General features: G+C 62.8%; 2 protein-coding genes and 1 long non-coding RNA gene across 3 annotated transcripts in view; 2 read left to right on the top strand and 1 right to left on the bottom strand.

Moving 5' to 3' along the window:
- COLGALT1 (collagen beta(1-O)galactosyltransferase 1) overlaps positions 1-653 on the top strand; it is a 5,605-nt gene extending 4,952 nt beyond the window's left edge. The window contains exon 7 of the mRNA XM_056325846.1: positions 625-653. Within this exon, the coding sequence (XP_056181821.1) occupies positions 625-653 (29 nt within the window). The remainder of the gene's footprint in view (positions 1-624) is intronic.
- A 523-nt stretch (positions 654-1,176) lies between these two features.
- On the top strand, positions 1,177-2,396 carry LOC130143198 (uncharacterized). Its single transcript, XR_008819684.1, has 3 exons — positions 1,177-1,236; positions 1,659-1,760; positions 2,311-2,396. It is a non-coding gene; the product is annotated as an uncharacterized LOC130143198 (long non-coding RNA).
- Positions 2,397-4,274: 1,878 nt separating this feature from the next.
- LOC130143215 (EVI5-like protein) lies at positions 4,275-21,005 on the bottom strand. The gene is given in 27 exon segments (XM_056325869.1): positions 4,275-4,554; positions 6,068-6,163; positions 6,296-6,316; positions 6,318-6,392; positions 7,487-7,633; positions 7,947-7,982; positions 7,984-8,100; positions 8,409-8,549; positions 9,091-9,219; positions 9,401-9,541; positions 10,322-10,354; positions 11,547-11,582; positions 11,584-11,601; positions 12,411-12,471; positions 12,572-12,669; positions 13,153-13,203; positions 13,205-13,244; positions 13,377-13,411; positions 13,413-13,529; positions 14,015-14,140; positions 14,409-14,483; positions 14,971-15,078; positions 15,080-15,196; positions 15,348-15,461; positions 15,463-15,538; positions 16,430-16,630; positions 20,822-21,005. Coding segments are annotated over 26 exon segments (2,337 nt in total). The 5' UTR covers positions 16,579-16,630; positions 20,822-21,005; the 3' UTR covers positions 4,275-4,374.
- Positions 21,006-22,626: the final 1,621 nt, after the last annotated feature.

Below are 22,626 nucleotides of genomic sequence, written 5' to 3'. Positions count from 1 at the left end.
GGGCCCCGGGGGTGGCACTCGGGGGGACACGGGGATGGGCTGGCGCCAGTACGGGGTGGGCACCGGGGGGGGCACAGGGACACGGGGGGCGGGGCGGGGGGCTGCCGCCCGTACGGGGGGGGAGGGGGCACCTGGGGGGGGAGGCATGGGGGGGACACCGGGAATGGGGGGCGGGGGGACACGGGGAGACACGGGGGCCGGGGAGGGGGGACACGGGAGGTGGGGAGGGGGGACACACACCGGGAACGGGGGGGGGGGAAGGGGGGGGACACGGCGGGGGGCGGGGAGCCGGGACTGGCACCGCCGGTGCCCTATGCGGGGGCACTGGAAGCGGGGGGGGGGCACAGGGGGGGCACCGGAGCCCGAGCGCTGCCCCCCCTCCCCCCAGTGCCGGGCGGAGCCCTGTTCCCGCCGGAGGGGCGGGGCCTCCGGGGACAGGCCCCCGCCCCCAGGCCCCGCCCCGGCCCCGCCCGCGGCCGCTCCCTCCGCACCGTCTCCCCGCCCCTTCGTGGTGACGCTCGGGCCCGCCCGCCCCGCGCCAGGTCCGGGACCCCCCCGGGACCCCCTGACCTGGGACCCCCGGGACCCCCTGACCGAGACCCCCCTGACCCGGGCCCCCCCCAGACCCCTGGACGCCCCCTCGGACCCCCTAACGGGACCCCCCGGCAGAGACCCTGTGACATGGGACCCCCGGGACCCGGGACCCCCTGACCGGGACCCCCAGCACCCCCGACCCGGGACCCCCAACCCCGGCACCCCCAGACCCGCGACCCCCCTGACCTGGGACCCCCCGGGACCCCCTGACAAAGACCCCCTGACCCGGGACCCCCCCCGGGAACCCCCAATCCCCCCGACGCTCCCCCCAGGACCGGGACCCCCCCCCCAACCCCGGACCCCCCCCACCATGCAAACACCCAACCGCCCCCCCCGGGAAACCCTAAACTGGACCCCCCCCACCCCGCCCCCCCATCTTCGGGACCCCCCAACCCTCCGGAGCAGGGACACCCCTCCCCCCCTCCCCGGGAATCCCCCTGGGAACCCACCCCTAGAGGGGCCCCCCCCCCCCCAGGACCCCCGACTTCCCCCCCCCCCACCCGTGTCCCCTTCCCGAGCCCCCCCTCAATAACCTCCCCTCCCCAGGTGCCCCCCCCCGGGGCCGTTCCCGCCGCCCCCCCCCCGTTCTGCGTCGCCCCCCCCCGCCCCCCCCGCCGGCCCGGCCCCTCCCCCCCCCCCGCGGTGTGAGTGCTCGGATGGGGGGGGGGGGCATCCGGACCCCTGGGTCGGGGATTTGGGGGGAGCTGGGGGGGTCCCGGACCCCTGGGGGCAGGGATTTGGGGGGGGGGCTGGGTGTTCCCCTCGGGGGGGGGTGAGCTTAGACAGGGGCTGGGGGGGGGGTTCCCCAGACCCCTGGGACCCTTGAGGTGGGGATTTGGGGGGGCTGGGGGGGGGTCCCCCCCGGGGGGGGTGGAAATTGAAGGGGGACTGGGGGGGTGGTCCTGGCCCCCCCGGGGGGGGGGGTTGGGGCAAGGGGGGGAAGGTTTGGGGGTGTGGAGAGTTCTGGGACCCCCGGAAGGGGGGGAAGGTTTGGGGCGGGGGGGGGGGTTGGGGGGTGTGGGACCCCCGGGGGGGGCTGTGGGGGCTGACGCTTGCCCCCCCAGAACCCGCCGTGCCCCCCGGGGCCGTGGCTGCCGTCTCCTTCGGGGCCTTCGTGGTGGGGGCGGCCCTGGCGGGGGGGCTCTGGTTCGTGCACGGCCGCACAGGTGGGGGACCCCCCGTGACCCCCCCTCCCCCCCGTGACCCCCCCCCCTCAGTGACCCCTCCCCCCCACAACCCCTCCGGGACACCCCTGGGATCCCCCCCCCCCCCCAGTGATACCCCCTCCATAGGGACCCCCCCCCGTGACCCCCCCCCCTCAGTGACCTCCCCCCCCCCCCGCCCACACCAGTGACACCTCCCCCATAACCCCGCCGGGACCCCCCCTCCAATGATACCCCCCCTCAGGAAACCCCCGACGGACACCACCCCCCCCTCCCCCCCCCCACCCCAATAATCCCCCCCTCCCCCAAATACCCCCCCCCCAATCATTGGGACCACCCCCCAGATGCCCCCCCCAGGGCTGTGCCCCCCTCCTACCCCCCCCCACCCCAAAGCACCTCAGACTCCCCAAGCCCCCCCATCCACCTGATGCCCCTCCCCCCAAGCCCCCCCTAAATCCACCCTGACCCCCCCACCCCCCGTGTCCCCCCCCTCCTGGGCTGGACCCCCCCAATTCCCCCCCCCCCCCTTACTAACCACCCCCTCTGCCCTCAGCTGCCCCCCGCCCCTCCCCCAGCTCCAGTGCTGCCCCCCCAGCCCGGGGGGGGGCCAGGTATGGAGGGGCTGGGGGGTACTGGGAGCACTGGGAGGGGTAACTGGGAGGTAACGTGGGGCACTGGGGGGGGGTAACTGCTCATATTGGGGGACACAGGGGATACTGGGAGTATGGGGGGGCACTGGAGGTGGATACTGGGAGCAAGGGGGGAGGATTGGGGGGATAGGGTAACTGGGAACACTGTGGGGGCACTGTGGGCTCACTGGCAACTCTGAGGATACTGGGAGTACTGGGGGAAGCACTGGGGGGGGGGTGTAGGACCAGGAGTAACTGGGAGCACTGAGTGGGGTGTGATGGGAGGGTAACGGAACACCGGGGGGCAGTCAGTAGGACTAAGGGTAACTGGGAGCACTGGGGGTGGGGTGGGATGTGGGTAACTGGGAGCACTGGGTGGGGTGGGATGGGGGGTAACTGGGAGCACTGGGAGATTGGACCAGGGATAACTGGGAGCACTGGGGGATTAGAAGGTAGGACCAGGGGTAACTGGGAGCACTGGAGAGCTGGGATGTAGGTAACTGGGAGCACTGGGGGGTTTGGGGGTAGGACCAGGAGTAACTGGGAGCACTGGGGGTTACTGGGGACACCAGCCTGTGTGTCCCCCCCCAGCTCCGACCCACCCTGAAGCCGCCTGCGGCCAGGACCCCCCCCGGCAGCCCCCTGAGCCCAGCCCCCCCGGGCCCCCTCCCCCCCCCGGTTCCCCCCCAGGGGGCAAATAAAGGTGCTGCTGCCCCACCCCCCCCGGGTCCTGGTTTGGGGGGCACCCCCGGGGGCTGGGGGCCCCCGCCGATATTTTGGGGTGAATTCGAGGGGGTTTGGGGCCCCGCTGTCCCACAGCGTCTCTATTTCTCTGTACAGGGTATAAACAGCGAGGGGGGGGCAGGGCAGGGAACCCCCAAACCGTCTGGGATCCGGCCGTACCGGGGTCCCCCCGTGGCTGGGATCCGTTGTAGGGGGGGAAGGGGAGGGGGGGGATCCAGGATCCAGCTGCTGTCCGGGATCGCACCGTGCCCACGTCACGAGGTGTGGGATCCAGCTGGGGCTGGGGTGGGGGCAGGATCCGGCCATGTCCTTGGTGGGGGTCTCAGGGTTGGGGGGGTCCCCACGTGTCCAGGGGATCACTGTGTCCAGGATCCAGTTGCGGGCAGGATCCAGCTGGGCCTGGGATCTGGCCTTGGGCTGCGTCCTGGGGGGTCCCATCGCATCCCAGGGGCTGGCTTGTGTGCAGAATCTGGCCGCTCGGGGATCCAGTGGTACCCTGGGATCCCCCCGTTCAGAGGTCTGCTGATGCCTCAGGATCCCTCTGTGCAGGATCTGGCTGCTCCAGGATCCAGCAGTGCTCCAGGATCCCTCTGTTCAGGGGATCCAGCGGTGCCCCCGGGATCCCTCTGTGTGCAGGATCCAGCCGCTTGGGGATCCACTGGTGCCCCGGGATCCCTCTGTGCACAATATCCAGCCGCTTGGAGATCCACTGGTGCCCCCGGGATCCCCCTGTGCACAATATCCAGCCGCTTGGAGATCCACTGGTGCCCCGGGATCCCTCTGTGCACAATATCCAGCCGCTTGGAGATCCACTGGTGCCCCGGGATCCCTCTGTGCACAATATCCAGCCGCTTGGAGATCCACTGGTGCCCCGGGATCCCTCTGTGCACGTTGGCTCGGGGCAGCCCCAGGCCCAAGACCTCCCCCCCCCCCCCCCCCCACCCCCCCCCCCGCCCCAGTGGGATCCTGCCCTGGGATGCTGGGGCACCCATGGGTGTCCCTGTGTCCCCCAGTGTCCCCCGGGTGCTGTGGGTGGCCCCTGGGGGTCCCCCTGGGCTGGCAGGTCCCCCCGAGTTGGGGTCCCTGGGGTGTCCCCTCGGGCTCGCTGTCCCTGCTGCCACCCCCATGTCCCCACTGTCCCCCGCGGGTCAGGGTGCCCCGGGTGCCCCCTGGGTCTGGCTGGTCGCTGCCGTCCCCCCATTGTCCCCGATGTCCCCGTGGGTCACGGTGCCGTGGGTGCCCCCTCAGTCTCGCTGTCGCTGCTGTCCCCCATGTCCCCCGAGGTCCCCGAGGTCCCCGATGTCCCCGTGGGTCAGGGCGAAGGGTGGCAGCTCCTCGTCCGAGGACCCCAGCGAGTCCTCGTCCCCCAGGCGTGTCCCCAGCCCCACCGCCCCGAAGGCCAGCGGCCCCCGCAGCAGCCGGATCTGCGGGGACAGGGGACAAGGGGGCAGGGGACAAGGGACGTGGGACCACGATGGGGGATGGGGCCAGGGAACAGGGGACCAGGGACAGCAGGGGGACATGATGGGTGATGGGACAAGAGGATGGGGACACGAGGGGGGGGACAGAGATAAGGGGGCAGGGATGGGGTCAAGGTGACAGGGACAAGGGGATGGGGCCAGGGACAGGGGGACAAGGGACAAAGGGCCAAGGGAGGGGCCAAGGGACAGCAGAGAAGGGGAGGGGGGAGGAGAGAGGGGGAGACACTGTCACCAGCTGTCCCCTGCCACACGGCGCGGGGGACATCGCCGATGGCACCGCGGGACCTCGCGGGTGGTGCCAGCGCTCCCCCCCCGCCCCTCCCCCCCCCGGGCACTGTCCCCAGCGTGGCCGGCGTCCGGCCTTGGGGACATCGGGGACGCAGCCCGGGGTGACCTGGGGAGGGGCGCAGGGGGTCACGCCCTGCGGAAGGGTCCTGGGCCCCCCAGCACCCTTGGGCGCAGGATGCCGCCCCCCAGCACCCTTGGGCGCAGGATGCGGCCCCCAGCACCCTTGGGCACAGGATGCGGGCCCCAGCACCCTTGGGCGCAGGATGCGGCCCCCCAGCACCCTTGGGCGCAGGATGCGGCCCCCAGCACCCTTGGGCGCAGGATGCCGCCCCCCAGCACCCTTGGGCGCAGGATGCGGCCCCCCAGCACCCTTGGGCGCAGGATGCCGCCCCCCAGCACCCTTGGGCGCAGGATGCGGCCCCCAGCACCCTTGGGCGCAGGATGCGGCCCCCAGCACCCTTGGGCGCAGGATGCGGGCCCCAGCACCCTTGGGGCGCAGGATGCGGCCCCCCAGCACCCTTGGGCGCAGGATGCGGCCCCCCAGCACCCTTGGGCGCAGGATGCGGGCCCCAGCACCCTTGGGCCCAGGATGCGGGCCCCCCAGCACCCTTGGGCGCAGGATGCGGGCCCCCAGCACCCTTGGGCGCAGGATGCGGGCCCCAGCACCCTTGGGCGCAAGGATGCGGGCCCCCAGCACCCTTGGGCGCAGGATGCGGGCCCCCAGCACCCTTGGGCGCAGGATGCGGGCCCCAGCACCCGCAGGATGCGGGCCCCCAGCACCCTTGGGCGCAGGATGCGGGCCCCAGCACCCTTGGGCGCAGGATGCGGGCCCCCAGCACCCTTGGGCGCAGGATGCGGGCCCCAGCACCCGCAGGATGCGGGCCCCCAGCACCCTTGGGCGCAGGATGCGGGCCCCCAGCACCCTTGGGCGCAGGATGCGGGCCCCCAGCACCCTTGGGCGGAGGATGCGGCCCCCAGCACCCTTGGGCGGAGGATGCGGGCCCCAGCACCCTTGGGCGCAGGATGCGGGCCCCAGCACCCCGCAGGATGCGGGCCCCAGCACCCTTGGGGCGCAGGATGCGGGCCCCCAGCACCCTTGGGCGCAGGATGCGGGCCCCAGCACCCTTGGGCGCAGGATGCGGGGCCCCAGCACCCTTGGGTGCCTTACCTCGGCCTTGAGCTCGTCGATGTGGTCCTTGAGCTGGCGGATGTACTGGGCGGCGTCGGAGTGGTTGAGCTGCCCCTGGATCATCCCCTCCTCCCTCTGCGGGGGGCGCGCGGGGTCAGCGGGTGCCTGTCCCTCCCCCCTCTCCCTGTCCCCAAGTCCCCCTGTCACCCCCCTCACCCCACCCCCCCGGGCCCATCCCCCCCCCCCGTTGTCCCCTCCCCCGCTCACCTGGATCTCCAGCTCGGCCACGGCGCTGTCGCATCTCGGCCAGGGCCGCCATGCTGTCGGCCTCGCGCAGCCGCACCGCCATCACCTCCTCCTTGCTCTGGGGACAGCCGTGTCACCCGGGTCACCCCCCGGTCAGCCAGCTCCCCCCCCCCAGGGGAGGTTCCAGCCCCACCTTTGTCCCCAGGGCCAAGGGAAGGGCAGTGGAAGGGACCCTGGGGGGGGACTCTGGGGGAGGGGACGTGGGGACATCATGGGAGGGGGAGATGGGGACACAATGGGAGGGGACACAGGAAGGGACATAAGGTCCCAGTTGAAGGGGATATCGGGACACCACGGGAGGGGGACACTGGGACCCCACAGAGGGGACCCTGAGACCCCATGGGATGGGGATATGGGGACACTATGGGAGGGGACAGAGGGACCCCACAGGAGGGGACACTGGGACCCCACGGGAGGGGACACTGGGACCCCCACAGAGGGGACCCTGAGACCCCATGGGATGGGGATATGGGGACACTATGGGAGGGGACAGAGGGACCCCACAGGAGGGGACACTGGGACCCCCACGGGAGGGGACATAAGGTCCCCACTGGAGGGGACATGGGGACACCACAGGAGGGGACACGGGGACATCATGGGAGGGGACACTGGGACCCCACGGGAGGGGACATAAGGTCCCCACTGGAGGGGGACATGGGGGCACCACAGGAGGGGACATGGGGGCACCACAGGAGGGGACACGGGGACATCATGGGAGGGGACACTGGGACCCCACGGGAGGGGGACCACTGGGGACCCCACGGGAGGGGACAAAGATCTCATGTGACGGGACATGGGGACCCTACGGGAGGGGACACAGGAGGGGACATAAAGGTCCCAATTGAGGGGGGACACTGGGACCCCATGGGAGGGGGACATAAGGTCTCCACTGGAGGGGACATGGGGACATCATGGGAGGGGACATGGGGACCCTACGGGAGGGGACACGGGGCCGCCATGGGAGGGGACACAGGAGGGAACATAAGGTCCTAATTGAAGGGGACATGGGGACCCCATGGGAGGTGAGATAAGGTCCCCACTGGAGGGGACACGGGGACCCCATGGGAGGGGGACACGGGGACCCCCCGGGAGGGCTGTGGGTGCCCCGGGTGGTGCCGTGGGTGTCCCCGCCGTGTCCCCTCCCTGTCCCACCTTGCACTGGGCCTCGGCGTGTTTGCGGTGGCTCTCGCTGAGCTGCGCCTGCAGCCCCTTGCTCTGCGCCGCCGCCAGCCGCAGCTGCTCCCGCAGCCCCGCGCACGTCTGCTCCGCGCGGCCCAGCACCGTGCGCTGGATCTGGCCCTGGGGGGGGGGGGACAGGGCTGTCACCACCCCGGCCCCAGTCCTTGTCCCCCTGTCCCCCCATCCCCCCCCAGATGGCTCCTGCAGCCCCACATACATCTGCTCCGCGCGGCCCAGCACCGTGCGCTGGATCTGGCCCTGGGGAGGGGGACATCGGGGCCAGCCCAGCACCCCCGGTTCAGCACCCAGGACCCTCCAGCCCCAGCACCCCCAGCTCAGCACCCAGGACCCCCCAGTTCAGGTCCCCCCTGGCCCCAGCACCCCCAGTTTCACCCCCCCAGCCCCCGGGCCAGGATGTGGCCCGTGCTCTGACCTGTGTCTCCAGCTGCAGCACCCGCTGCCGCAGCGCCCCGCAGCTCGGCCTGGGCCTGGGCCTCCCGCAGCCGCGCCGCCACCACGGCCTCTTGCAGCGCGTTGGCGTTGTTCCGCCGCGGGGACTCCTTCCAGCGCCCGCCTGCCCGGCCCGCCTGCACGCGCACCACCATCAGGCACCCACCGGGCAGGCGGTGGGGCCCGCGTGTCTCCATGGGCACCCAGGTGGCAGGGTGAGGGACCCAGTCAGATGGCAGGGGACCCAGGCATCAGGACAAGGGACCCAGGTGGCCAGGAGGGGACCCAGATGTCAGGACAAGGGACCAATGTGGTCGGGAGGTGACCTAGGCATCGGCATGAGGGACCCAGGTGGCTGGGAGGGGACCCATGTGTCTGGGGGGGGCCCAGACATCGGGGGGACACAGGTGGGTGTCAGAGGGGACCCAGGCGTGCGGCTCCTTACCTGCCAGCTGTCACTGAGGTCCTTCACCTGCTGCTGCAGCTCTGTCAGCGACTTGACGGCCTCCGCCTCGCGCAGCGCCAGCGCCTGCAGCTCCTCCTGCAGCCGCACCACGTTGTCCTCGTCTGGCAGCAGGCTGTTCCTCTGCGGGGACACAGGGGACATTGGTGGGGACACCCCGGGGTCGGAGCACCCCGGGGTGGGGGGCATCAGATATTGGTGGGGACACCCTGGGGCAGGGACAACGTGGGACAACGTGGGGCAGCGACACTGGATGTCATCGGGGACACCTCAGGGAGGTGGCACTCGTCATCGGCAGGGACATCCCAGGGTGGTGGCACTGGGGGGTCGTCCCCTGTGCCAGGTGGAGGTGGGGACACTCATGGGGCACTGGGGAGATGATGGAGGATACTGGGAACAGATGTGGATCCCTGGGCACAGGGGAACCCCTGGGGACACCTGGTGTGGCACTGGGGACCCCCAGGGACAGGGGATGCCAGGTCCAGGACCTGCCGTGTGACACTCCCTGTCCTCAAGCCACTCATGTGACACTCCCCACCCCACGGCCACCCACGTGACTGTCCCTGTCCCCAAGACCATTTGTGTGACTCTCCCCCTCCCCAGGGCCACTTGTGGGACCACCCGCAAGGCCACCAGTGTGACACCCACGAGCCGTCCCCGTCACCTTCTCCATGTCGAGGACTTTATCCTGCATCTCCTTGAGGGCACCGAGGGTCTCGCTCTCCCGCAGCCGCGACTGCTCCAGCTCCGTCTCCAGGTGGGTGACAAACTCCTCGCTGAAGCGTGGGTTCCCCTGCCACCGTCCCCACCGTGTCACCCACGGGGCACAACACCTGTGTGTCCCCTGGGCTGGCCCACAGGGTGGCACCCCACCCCCCACCCCTGAATCTGGGCTGTAGCGGGGCGTGAATGGAAGGGGGGGGGGGATGTGTGTGGGATGATGGGGACATCTGGGGACATCTGGGGACACCGACCTGCTGGTCCTGCAGCTGTCGGATGGTGGTTTGGGCGCGCTGCAGGTTCTCAGTGGCCGAGGTGCAGCGTTGCTTCACCACCGCCAGCTCCCGCTTGATGATGTAGTTCTCCTCCGCCTCCTGCGCCCGTGTCACCTGGCCCTGGGGACAGCGGGGATGTGTCACAACCCCTGGTTCTCCCCTGCAGCAGCGTGTCACGAGAGAGGGTGGCGGTGGTGGGGACAAAGAGGGGGGAGGATGGGGACATGGGGGATGAGGAGGGGGACACCAGTCCCGCAGTGGGTGAGGGGTGGGGATGAAGGGAAGGACACTGGGGACAAGGGGGTGACGCCAGCCATGGAGGGTGACACCAGCCCCACGGTGAGGTGACGACAGGGATGAGGGGGTGACACCAACCCCCCCTTTCCCCCCCTCAGTGGATGACACCTGAGTGATGCTGGCCCTGTGGCTGGTGACACTGGGGACAAGGGGGGCGACACCAGCCCCACTGCAGCTGACACCGAGGACAAGGAGGTGACACCAGCCCCGTGGGGACCTCTGGGGCCATTCTGTCCCCTCTCATACCACGACCCATGACCTTCCACTCAAAATCCATCTATTTTGGGCAAACTCATCAAAAACAGCAGCTTTTACCCCATCTTGCCCAAACCCCGCCCCCCCAATGCCACCGCGCCACCCCCCCCCCACTTACCACCGAGCCCCAAAACGGGCCAACCCCCCCCATTTTCACCAACCACCCCCAAACCTTCCTTCCCCCCACCCCCCAAGGCGGGGAAGGTGCGCGGGAGCCTCCAGAAAAGCAGGAAAAAGGGCAGATTTTCCCCAAACGAGGCAGACGCAGGGAGGCCGGGAAAGCAAAAGGGGGAAGAAAAGGGTTAAAACGCAGCAGGAAAAGAGAAAAATAGCTATTTTTGACACTACCTGGATGAGCCTGTCGGCGAGAGCCGCGCTCTCCTGCGGCCGCCGGCGGAGAAGAGAGAGAAAGAGGGAGAGACGTAACAAGATAAACGAAGGAGCGGAGGCAGCGAGAGAAGCCGCGAGGCGGAGGCACCCGGCAACCTTCCCGCGCATCATCGGTCCCCGTTTTGGGGTGTTTTCCAAGGATTTTAGCTTTTTTCCCAGTCTCCGGGGGAAAACAGGGTGATGGTGGTATTTTGCCTTAAAACAGAATGTTACCCACCTCCCAGAGGGAGACTTTGTGTGAAAAAATGCTGAAGTAGCTGCTTGATGGACTTAAAATATCCCATTTTTGCACCAAAATGGTGCTGGGAGGGGAGATTTTGGAGGGGCGGCCCATAAAAGGGTGCTGGACCTTGTGGGATTGCACCCATGGGTGCTGGGATTTTTTTTTGGGGGTGGTGGTGGCATGGGTGCCTCGGGGGGAGTTCGGGATGTTCCAAGGGATTTTCTGGGTGCTTCAGGGGGGGTCTGAGTGCCCCCCAGGCGGGGTCTGGGTATCCCCAATAGGTTCTGGGTGCCCCCCAGGGGGAGTCTGGGTATTCCCAGGGGAACTGGGTGCCCCCCAGGCAGGTCTAGGTGCCCCCCAGGGGGGGGGTCTGGGTATCCCTAGGTGGGTCTGGGTGCCCCCCGGGGGGCCTGGGTGTCCCCCGGGGGGACCTGGGTGTCCCTGGGGGGGGCTGGGTGTCCCCCAGGCAGGTCTGGGTGCCCCCCAGGCAGGTCTGGGTGCCCCCCAGGGGGCTGCTGGGTATCCCCAGGTGGGGGTCTGGGTAACCCCAGGGGGGTCTGCGTGCCCCCTGGGGAGGCCTGGGTATCCCCGGGGGGGGGCTGGGTGCCCCACAGGCAGGTCTGGGTATCCCCAGGGGGGTCTGCATGCCCCCCAGGGGGGTCTGGGTATCCGCAGGGGGTCTGGGTGCCCCCCCGGGGCGGGTCTGGATATCCCCGGGGGGGAGTTTGGGTGCCCCCTGGGGGGCGTCTGGGTATCCCCAGGCGGGGCTGGGGTGCCCCCCGGGGGGGGGCTGGGTATCCCCGGGGGGGGCTGGGTGCCCCCCGGGGGGGGCTAGGTATCCCCCGGGGGGGGCTGGGTATCCCTAGGTGGGTCTGGGTGCCCCCCAGGGGGAATCTGGGTATCCCCAGGGGGGTCTGGGTGCCCCCCGGGGAGTTTTGGGGTGCCAGCCGTGGTGCTCACCTTCTCCAGGGTTTCGATGCGCTGTTTCAGCAGGCGGGTTCTCAGTGCGGAGGCGCTGAGAGGGGAAAAATGGGGGAGAAATTAGCACCGGAGGGGGGTGTGGACATCCTTGGGGGGGGTCTCTAAGCCTGGGCACAGTCTGGGGACAGGGGACACAGGGGTGAAGTGGCCCCAGGGATGGGCTAAGCTGTCCCTGGATGGTTCCTGTGGCCTCAGGGACCGGTCAAATGGCCCTGGAATGACTCAAACAACCCTGAAAATGGGACAAAGTGGCCCTGGGATGGCTAACGTGGCTTTGGGGACAGGCTAAGTGGCCTTGGGGACAGCTTCAAAAGCCCTGGGGATGGGCGACGGTGGCCCCAGGATGGTTTAGATGGCCCTGGAGATGGCTCAGATGGCTCCAGAGATGGGCTGAACATTCCCAGCCATGGGTCCAAGTGATCCCAGGGTGGTTTAGATGCCCCGGGGATGGGTAAAGTTGTCCCAGGATGGTCAAATGACCCCAGGGATGGGGTCAGGTGGCTCCAGGGAGAGGGCTAAGCCACCCTGAGATGGCTCAGGTAGCCCCAGGGATGGGCTACACGGTGCTGGCACGGCTCCAAGTGACCCCAGGGATGAGTCAAAGTGGCCCTGGGACGGATTCAACAGTGCTGGGGATGGGCTGAGCCATCCCAGCATGGCTCAAACGGCACTGGGAAAGGGTCAAGTGCCCCTGGGATGGGCCAAAGTGGCCCCAGGTGGCTTAGATGGCCCCAAGGATGGGCTATGCTACGCCAGTGGGGTTCAGCTGGCCCTGGGGATGGGCCAAGTCCCCATGAGAGTAGCTCAAGGAGCCCCAGGATGCCAACACTTGATCTTTCTCACCTTGATCTCGATCTGCTCCTCCATCTCCTTGTTCTTGATGGCAGCGTACTCCTTCTCCAGCCTGCTCAGGACATGGGGACAGGCTGGGACATGAGGATGGGGACCAGATCCCCTGGCCCTATGCCCCACACCTGGCAGAGGAACCCCTCTCCCCATCTCACCTCTTCATCTTCTTGGGGTTGTACTTGACCTGGAAGGCCCTGAGGATCAGCTTGTCGGGGCAACTGTCGAACTGGTGTGGGATCACCTTCTGGAAGTACTGTGGGTGCAGAAATCAGCTATGAAAATCACCCCAAAAATAGGATAAATCTGCCCAAACCCACACCCTCGTTGCATAAACCCACCCCAAAATACGGCTCATCCCGTAAAGCTAAAATACAGCTCGTTGCAGAAATCCACCACAAAATACGTCCCGTTGCGTAAAACGGGCCCAAAACACATCCTGGTTCGGGTTAAATTTGCCCCGAAACACGTCCCGTTGGAAACACGTCCCACTGGATAAATCCATCCCAAAACTCATCCTCTTGGAGAAAATCCATGCAAAAAGATATTGTGTTGGACAAATCCACCCCAAAACACGTCCCGTTGGACAAATCTATCCCGAAACACGTCCTGTTGGACAAATCCACCCCGAAACATCTCTTGTTGACACATCCACTCTGAAACATCTCCTGTTGGACAAATCCACCCCCAAAATATGTCCCGTTGAAACAAATCCACCCCTAAAGCCACTGGCCCGTACCTGGGACATGCCCTCCATGTCAAGCTGGACAAGCTCAGCCTGGTTGAACTGCCAGCAGCGCCATTCCCACACGGAAGACAATCTCCAGCCCCCTGCAGGAAGGGTCCACACTTGATCCCATGCCATTGTCTTTCCCACCCGGGGTTTTTCTCCCCAGGAATGTTTCCACATCAAGATGGAAAATGTGGGTGTCGTCCCTTGGTGATTGATGATGTTGGCGCAGCCCCGTTACCTCGTACATGAAGATGTCGAAGACGCGGCGTGGCCACAGGAAGAGGGAAGGTGGTGAGGAAGAGGGTGAGGAACCAGGAGGAGGCATACATGGAGGTGAGGAAGCTCTGTGAGCGGAAGTGGATGTTCAGCTCCGGCAACTGCTCCTGGACATAAGAAAATGGAAGAAATGAAGAGGAACGGGAAATGGTGGATGGTTTTAGGAGCTATTCATGGCTGCTGAGGTCTTGAACATGTTCACGAGGTCCTTGTGGAGGTCTCTGAGGGGGCTCACGGAAGGTCCTCTGTGGATGGTCCCTAGGATCTCATGGATGTCCCTCTCAGGGCACCTCATGGATGGCCCCTGGGGCATCTCACGGAGGTGCCCTGAGGGTCTCATGGATGTCCCCAAGGTGTCCTGTGCATGTTCTTGGGGGTCTCACTGATGTCCCCCTTGAGGAATCATGGATGGTCCTCAGAGCACCTCATAGATGTCCCCAGGATCTGTGTTGCTGGACATGAGCTCCATCGGAGGAATGCATTTCTCCTGAAGCTGCCACCTCACTCCAACCTCTCCCTTTCCTTGTCCCCTGGTTCTACCCGCTGGTTCCCAGCACCACGAGCATTCTGGGGGACGTGGGGTGGTGCCTACCTGCAGCATGTACTCAAACTGGTAGATGCAGAGCCCCAGCTCGGCCATGCTGGGTTAGAAGAGCTCCCGTAAGCGGTATTCCTGCATCAGCCTCACGAACACACAGAAGGCCTCTTCCTCGGGCATCTGGAGACCCAAAGGGACATGAATTTCCCCTTAAACCTCTGCTGGCAGTTCTGGATGCAGAGCCTCTTCCCAGCAGGTGATGGGATGGGATGGGATGTGCCAGGAGCCATCCCTGGGTGGAAGGAGGATACTAATGGGGGATTTAAAACCCATCAGGAGAACGTGGGATGGTGGGAACAAGACCATTTTGTTCCTTAGGATCAAGAAAAGGTCTCCCGTTTCCCAACCAGGCCAGCAGCTCCTCCTCGCTCAGGGGTTTGTCACAAACCTGCATAAGCAGCAGTCCCACGATGAAGGCGCTACCTTGGCAGTATCCAACCTCCCGGTCCACCAGTGAATAGGCCTGGAAGAAGGAAAAAAATTCAAAATAAACCTACGTGTGAGCAGGGGGATTGGACCAGGTCAGAATTCCCGCTGGCTGGGGGGAGGCCAGCGGTGGGAGGGAAGCCTTGACCACGGAAAAGAGGGTTTTTTTCGGTCGACAACACCACCTGTGAACACGATGTGGCTGCAAACTTGAATTTGGACCCCCCCAAAAGCCTCAATTACCCGTTTCTTCATTCAGATGACAACTCAAACGTTGTGATGTACGTGTCAAAATGAAAACTGAGTTTTGGGATGGATGGAGTAGTACAGAGGAAACGCCGCAGGAAAAAAAACCCGAGGTCCCTTTGTGAAGCAAGGGCTGTCACGCTGCGAAAAGCGGTTCCAGGAGTTTGTGGTGGAAAGCAAACCCCTCCAAAATTATAATCCAGCAAAACCAGCTTCAAAACCCAAAGGGATATCCTGGCTGTGACCAAGACCCTGTGCCGCCTGAGGAAAGACGTTACCTTCATGACGTTGAAGAGCACCTCCTGGCCCAGACTGTCCTGGCCCTTGAAGAACTCGTGTTCGGGATAGGTGCGGGCGATATCCCGTCGGATGAGCTTCTCGCAGGGAGGAGGACATCTTGAGTAGCTCTGAGTATTGGTTTTTGACGGGCATGTCGGTGGCGCTGCAGAGCAGCTGCCAGACGATGGCACGGAAATGGTGAGGGATCCCTTTGCGGATGAGCTCCTGTGGGAAAAACGGGGCAAAAACCTGAGAAAATGGCTTTCAAGAAGCTGGGGAAGCTCCTCATGGATGGGGGAGGCACCACCCTGGAAGGCCAGTGCAGGTTTTTGCCGGAGGGTTTAAAATACCATTCAAACTAAAGCAGCGCCCTCACCTTCAGCAGCTTCTCCTTCTTCTTGCGCCACTCGTCCCACTCGTTGACGATGCGGCCCCAGAGGATCCAGGTGTCCTCCTCGAGGTGGCTGAGGTTGGAGGAGGCCGAGGAGCTGGGAGACCAAGGACGAGCCGCTGTTCCGTCGTGAGCCATTCATGGAGCGCATTGACTTGGAGTCGGCCTCCAGTAGCCTGCGAGAGACACAGGTAGCGCCCCCCAAAAAAAAGACAAGACAGCCCCCCAAAACCATCCCAGAAAAGGAGATACTTCCCTCAAACAGCCCCAAAGGAGAAGCGATTCTACAAAATCCTGCTCCAAGAGGAGCAGTTCCCCAGAAACCACCCCGAACGAGGAGATCTTCCTCCAAAACATCCCTAAGAAGGAGAGATTCCCTCCAAACCGCCCCGAAGGAAGAGAGATTCACCCAAAATGCCCCAAAGGAGGGGAAAGTCCTCCAAAACCACACCAAAAAAGGCGATATTCCCCAAAACGACCCCAAAATAGCACCCGGCTGGGCTGTTTGTCCCAGCCAAATGTTGACAGCTGCCTGGGGACGGTTTCTTTAATCAATTTGCTTAAACAACGGATTCACGATGGGCTTTTTTCTCAGCGCAAATTTGCTTCAAAACACCTTTGGAAGGAAATTTTCGCTTCAGGGCTTGATTTGAACACCGGTTTGAAGGCTGGGGATGGAGCTTTTTGCCCAGCATCGCGGCCAAGTGAACCTCAGGGTTCGTTTCCCATCCAGAGCGGGTTTAAAACCCACCACCCAAGCGGGTGGGTTTATTCTTTAGGATTTATTATTTCCCAACAACCATTTCCTTGCAAGATTCCCCTTTGCCTGCCTGAACGAGCAAAGCCGGCTGTTTTCAGAGCAAAATAGAAATTTGAACATAAGAAACTGCATGAAAATAGGTGAAAATAAAGGTGAAAATTAAAAAAAATGGTGGGTTTTTGCCCCGGTTGGAGCAATGCTTGGGGAAGTGGCTCGTTGATGTCCAGCCTCTGATTTTAAGGGAAATATTTGGATAAAAAAAGGATGATAAAGAGAGCGAATGGGGTGCGTAACACCTGGAACTCACCGGTTTTGCTCCTCCAGTTTCGCCAGCAGCTCCAGTTCGTCGGGGCTGAGGTTTTCCGAGTCGGAGGTGGGCGAACATGCCGGGGCTGAGTTGACGGAGGAGAGGGCTTCGTGGGAGGACGAGTCGGGGCTGACAGCCGGCGATGCCATGGCGGCGGGGGCCGGCGGTGGGCCGAGCCCGCGGGGATTTCGGGGGTCTCACCTGGAAAAGCGAGCGCCGGCGTGAGCGGATGCGAGCATCGCTCCATTTGCACCAAGACAGTCACTTAATTCCCTAAAAAAAAAAAAAAAAATCCCCGACCATTTAAGCCCAGGTTTCACATCAAGCCAGGTCTAAGCGCATCATCCTGTGTTTGCCCAAAATCAGTCGAACTAAATTAGCCTAAAAACTGGGATTAAGCCCAGTGAACCCTCATTTTGGGAAGGAACGGGTCAATGCGGGAAGAGAGCATTTACGGAAAGCCGGCCCTGCTGTGGATTTGCTGTAGGGGTTGACAGCACCCAGTTTGCCCATTTTGGTGGGGTTTTATGGAAAAATGCCTCCCTGGGGAGGAATGAGTCTCGGTTTGGGATTGCAGGGACTGGCAGAAATGGGGTGGAAAATGGTGGGTTGAAGAGTGCTGCAAAAAGAAGGGTTCAAGCGGCGTCTCCAGAGATTTGCTGGAGGATGGACAAGGACTGGGATCCCTCAAGGATGCTCTGGCCTTTTTTGGGCTGAAAAACTCTCCTTTTGGTGAAAAAAATGCTGCTGGAGACTGGCAAAATGAGCCCTCAGCCACTGCTGTGGTTAAAGGTGAAGAAAGCGGAGAAAAGAAATAAAAAAGCCGCAGCACCTGAAGGATACACCATCAATGTGTGATTTACCTGATTTGGGCTTAATTTGCCCTCTGCGCAGATCAAACTATAAATCGGGGAGGTTTTAACCATAAAGCCATGTTCTGATCCCTTTTTCCAGTGGAAAAATTAACCGGTACAGCAAAACGAGCTCCGAGGAAAGCAGAGCAATGAAGGGGCGTTGGGCAAGCACAGCCATGCCGCCAATGGGGAAAATCCCACATTCTTTGGTTAGTTTTCCAGAAACAGCAAAATTTAACAGGGTGGCTTCGGGGCAAGCAGGGAGAATCGGGTCAATCATTAATGGGATCACGTGGATTTGCTTGTTAAGCAGGAAATTTTATAAAGTGGAGGGAAAAAAATTTTAAAAGCGCCTTGATTATATTTAATTCAGCCCATGCTGCTCATCACGGGACAGGGCTTTCCCAGCAGTGCCTTTGTCTCCAGGCCAGCCATTAATTTATTTTCTATAATTAATATTTCCCTGCAAGACCTTGCTGCCCGATATCACCCAAAATACTGTTTTAAGGAAAAAAAAAAAAAGAAAATAGTGAGTGCCACCGATGCAAAATTCTACGTTACTGATCAAACAGCAGCCGCAGCACAACCTGCCAGGGTTCAATGGGCTGCAAAAACGTCCTGAAATGGCGTTTTAGGAAAATGTTCATTTCCACACCAGTGCAGGGCGGGGATAAAAGCAACAACCGCCCGTGGATGAGCATGGGATGGCCGAAACGTATGATTTCAACCCCAAAATGAAGCGGGCAAATGGTTTATGAGAACCAGAAAAAAACAGGTGGAAACGGGGAAAAAAAAGATGCAAAGCCGGGTTGGAATTTTTCTTTTTTTTTTTTTTTTTTTTTGGGGGGGGGGTGAAATCCTGTTAGTTTTCCAGCGTGGAGGGGGGAGGAGCTGGTGACCGTCATCCTCAAGGGTTCCCACCACGCTGAGAGCTCATTCTGAGGTGACGGGTAACAAAATTTGCTGAAGTTGTTTGAATTTGGAGGAAAAAAGAAAAAAAAAAGTCCTGGGTGTAGTCAAAGGCGCTGAGAAAATTGGGGGGGGGAAATGGTGGAAATGGTCCTGGAAATGCCACCACGGCGCCCCGGCTCTGTTTTGAGGAAACTGGCCCAGGAAAGGGCTTGGATGATCCTGATTTCAGCCCGTTTGTGATGGTGAGTTAATAAAAAAATAACTTTCCCGGTGCGACGGGGTGCTGCGGAGTCCTCGAGGTCCCCGCGTGTCCCCAAAGTCCCTACGCGTCGCCGTCACATTACTCATTTTTCCCCCAAAATACCATTGTTGGGCCAAAGCGCTGTAAAAAAAAGCCCAATTTCAGCAAGATGTCAAGGCACCAACCTCGAGCCAGAGCGTTTTTGGGAGGAAAAGGTGAAAATTTCCCCCCTCGCGCTTAAAATCTGCTGATTTGTTGCTTTTTTGACCCATTTTTTGCAGCTTTTCTGGGGAGCTTCATACCGTTTGCGCCTTTTCTGCCCCTTCCTATGCCTTTTCAGTGCCGTTTTATGCCTTTTCCGCCCATTTTTGCAGCGTCTGTCAGTGTCATTTTGCACCTTTTCCACCCCGTTTTCACAGTATTTTCTACGCCGTTTCCTCGGTGTCTCTCGGTGCCGTTTTGCACCATTTTTGCGGCGTCTCCGAGCTGTTTTTAACCGCCTCTCAAAACTTCATCGAAGCAGGGATTCACCCCCCATTTCAGCAGCAATTTTGTGGAGGTGCCGGGGTAGTGACTTTCCAGCAAACACAAACCATCAAAAATCCACCAATGTGCCCTAAACCCCGCTTACTAACATCAAAAACGAGCCAGACAAGGGAAAAAAAGAACGAATAAACCAACAAATATTTCAGCAGGACGTTCTCAAGGTTCATTAAAATCCGCAGTTGGCGGAAAGAGGAGGAAAATGGATAAAAATGGGTTTAAACAGCACAGGTTTTGCCACTGGCGGGAATGAAACAGGTGCAAATATTCAGCTAAAATCCCCCCAAAATACCACCAGATTTAAAACTGATCAAAAGCCACCAAAAACTGAACTGAATTTAGCACCAAAACGGAGCGAGGAAACTCCTCCCCGCCCCGCCCCCCCCGCTCAGTACCAGCCACCAAAATGTATTTCCAAATGTGGTTTTGGGGGGAAAACCAACCCAAAATGCCACTCGGGTGGTGATTTTTGTGGGTTTTGCAGTCCCAACTTGGGTGAAAGAAGCCCAGAAAATGGGAAGGTTTGGTGGTTTGGGGGATTTTTCACCAAAATAGGGTGGGTTTTTTTTTTCCCTCCATCCAGGCTGCTGGCGGCAGCAGGTATTAAACGACGCCGGCAGCTCTGACGGATGGCAAACCAGCAGAAAAGGGGGTGGGGGGTAGGGGAAATTAAGAAAGGAGGAGGAATTTGGGGGAAAAACCTGTCATTTGATGGGAAACCCGAGTCATCCCGGCGGAGCTAAAATCCCTGGGTTTGAACCCAAAAGGAGAGGCGTGTCGGGGATGGCACAAAGCCGCTGCTCCAGGGGCTGCCGCCACGGCTGCTCCATCTTCTGGGCGGCTGCAGAGGGGGGTGGGGGGGGTGGGGGGTGTTTTGGTGGGTTCCCAGGGACCACCCCCAAACCCCCTCCCCACGGATGGGGGGCACAGGGATGGTGGTGGAGAGGGTGGGTGTGCGCTGGGTGGGTGGGGGAGTGTGATTAAAGCCCCCCCCTCTAACAAATGACATCTGGGGGATGATGGCTGTGATAGGGGGGGCCCAGCTGCCTGCTGCAGCTGCCCCCCCCCCTTTTTTTTTCAACCAACCCCTCATTGTTTTAAGGCAAACTAAGGGACAATACCCTCTGCACAACACCCCCCCCCCCCAAGCTGCAGTGCTGGGGGGCCCCAATAAAAGATGGGAACAGGGGGTGACCCCCCGCAGTGACCCCCTCTGTGGGGGGAGGCATCCTTAATGCCTCCCCATGGCGTTTGGGGGGCACCCCCAATGCCCCCCCCCCTTCATGGTGGGGGGCACTCTTGTGGTTTTATCCAGGGGGGTGTAAACCTACAATTACCCCCCATAAGTGGGGGGCAACCCCATTCACCCCCTTAGTCTGGGGGGGAGCACCCCCACAGTTACCCTATAGTCCTGGGTGGGGGTTACCCCCAGCCACCCCCATAACCAGGGGGGGATTATCTCAATGCCCTCCCCATACGGGGGGTCCCCCCAGTTCTCCCCCAGCTGGGGGGGGCTGGGTGGCAACACCAATATACTTCCCTCATAGCTGGGGGGGAATATTTACCCCAAATCCCCCCCTCCCCCCCAGCATCACCCCTATAGGCACCCCCCCTCCCCAGACTCGAGGTGCGCTTCACCCCCAGTATCCCCCCCAGGGGGTCACCCTCAAATATACCTGCCCCCTGGGGAGGGGGGCTACCTCCAATCCCCCCCGCCCCAGCCTTAGGGGGGTGATTACCCCTCACAGCCCCCCCCCTTGGGGGGGCACCCCCCATCCCTGAGGGAAGGAGCCCCCCCCCCCCCCTCCGAGGGGGCGGGTCGTCCCTCCCCGCCCCTCCTACCTGCGAGGCGCTGCCATGGCGACCGCCGGCTGCCTCCGAGGGGGGGGCCCGCGGCGCCCCCCCGCCGCTACCGCCGCTGGGAGCCGAGCGGGAGCCGCGGCCGCCGCGGGCCCCGCCGCTGCCATGGGGGGACCCGCCGCCGCCGCCGCCGCCGCCCTGACTGACACGGACTGACAGGTGGCCCCGCCCCGCAGCCAATCAACGCGCCGCCTCCGCGCCTCCGCCCGCCCCCCCGCGGCGATACCGCCAATCGTCGCGGCCCGCCCGGGAATGAGCCGCCGAGGGGAACCCGGCTACAAACCGCGCCTGGTGCGCGGTGAGCCAATGGGCTGGCTCGCCAGTGGTTGATGGACAAGCCGTCGTTCCAATCAGATTCAAGGAGATGCCTTTCCCCCTGAGGGGGGGTGGGCACCGCCTTGCCGAGAGGCGAATGGCAGGCGCAGGTGGTGATGATGGATAGGTAGAGAGACCAATCGGCTGCCCCATCTCGCTTGGAGTGGCATCTGGCTGACAGGAGAGGACAACAAGCCCCGCCTCTTCAGCGAAAAGGTTGGATTTGATTGACAGGAGTACCTACCAATCGCTGGCGCAGGAGAAGGTGAGGCAGACTATAGGAGCACGCACCCCTCCAGCACAGGTGGCTGTTCCCGCCTTCCTAGGGAGATTACGGCTCTTATTGGCTGATGGCAATGATAGGCAGACACCTCCACCTATGGGGTGTCGAATAACGGATAGCTACTCTGTGAAGAGGGGTGCAGGGCGGAGCTGCCCTCCGTTACCTCAGGGCGGGCAGCCAGATAGCAGGGCGCGAGATGGGGGTCCCCAGTTCCTTGGGGACAAGGATTCAGGGGTTCCTGGTCACCCGAAGATGGGGGTGATGGGGGGAGGGTGTCCCCCGTTCCCACAGGGGCCTGGGTCTGGGGATCCCCAGTTCCCTGGGGCTGGGGCGTTGGGGTGACCGGGGACCTCCATCCCATAGGATTCCAGGGATGGGGACACTGGGGGCTCCTGGGATCCCCAGCAATGGGGACAAAGGGCCCCAGCTCCCCAGAAAAGGGGGTGACAGGGGTCCCACGTTTCTCAGGGATTCGGCTCTTGGGGCAGCAGGGGTGCCCGGTGATCCCAGTTCCCCAGGGACAGGGGTTGGGGCGGGGGGGGTGGGTGGGTATTGTCCCCAAAGGACAAGGGTGATAGCCTGGGGGGGTGTCCCCAGGGACGGTCACGCGGCACACTGCGGGTGATCCCAGGGCCCGGGGGTTCTGAGGTGCCACGGGAGTCGTTTTTAACAGTGCTGAGAAGTGGGATGTTTTTGGAGCTTCAAGGGATTTTTCAACCGATTTTTAAAACTAAAAAGTCAAAAAACCCTTAAAAAGGTTAAGGACGTAAGGGTGCGGGAGGTTTAGGGGTGGGAGCTGGTGCTTCTGGTCCTCTCGTGACTTTTATTTCACTTTTCAATTCTTGCAGCTTAAAAAGCTCTGTATTCTTTTTATTATTTTTTTTTATATTAAACCTCTTCCCGTACCACCAGGACAAACCGCGCGCTGGCAGCAGAGAGGGGAACCACCATGAGAATGCATGGCCCAAATTCACAGCGTTTCGACTCAAAACCAACTTCGGTGTCTCTTGGAAAGTGCCAGAGAGCCAAGGGCACGAGCGGTCACCCCGGGGAGAAGTTTGGCCTTGACTTCCCCTAATTTTGGGATCAAAAAAGGGGAAATCGGACAAAAGGAGGAAGCTGTTTGCTTCAAGAGCAGGGGAACCCGCGTGAGGGATGTTCAAATTCTGGCTGCGTGTGCTCTTCCCAG

This window comes from Falco biarmicus, assembly GCF_023638135.1.
Source record: "Falco biarmicus isolate bFalBia1 chromosome 13 unlocalized genomic scaffold, bFalBia1.pri SUPER_13_unloc_1, whole genome shotgun sequence".
Lineage (NCBI taxonomy): Eukaryota > Metazoa > Chordata > Aves > Falconiformes > Falconidae > Falco > Falco biarmicus.
The sequence above is the reverse complement of the archived record's forward strand: the minus strand, read 5'-3'. Positions and strand labels throughout refer to the sequence as shown.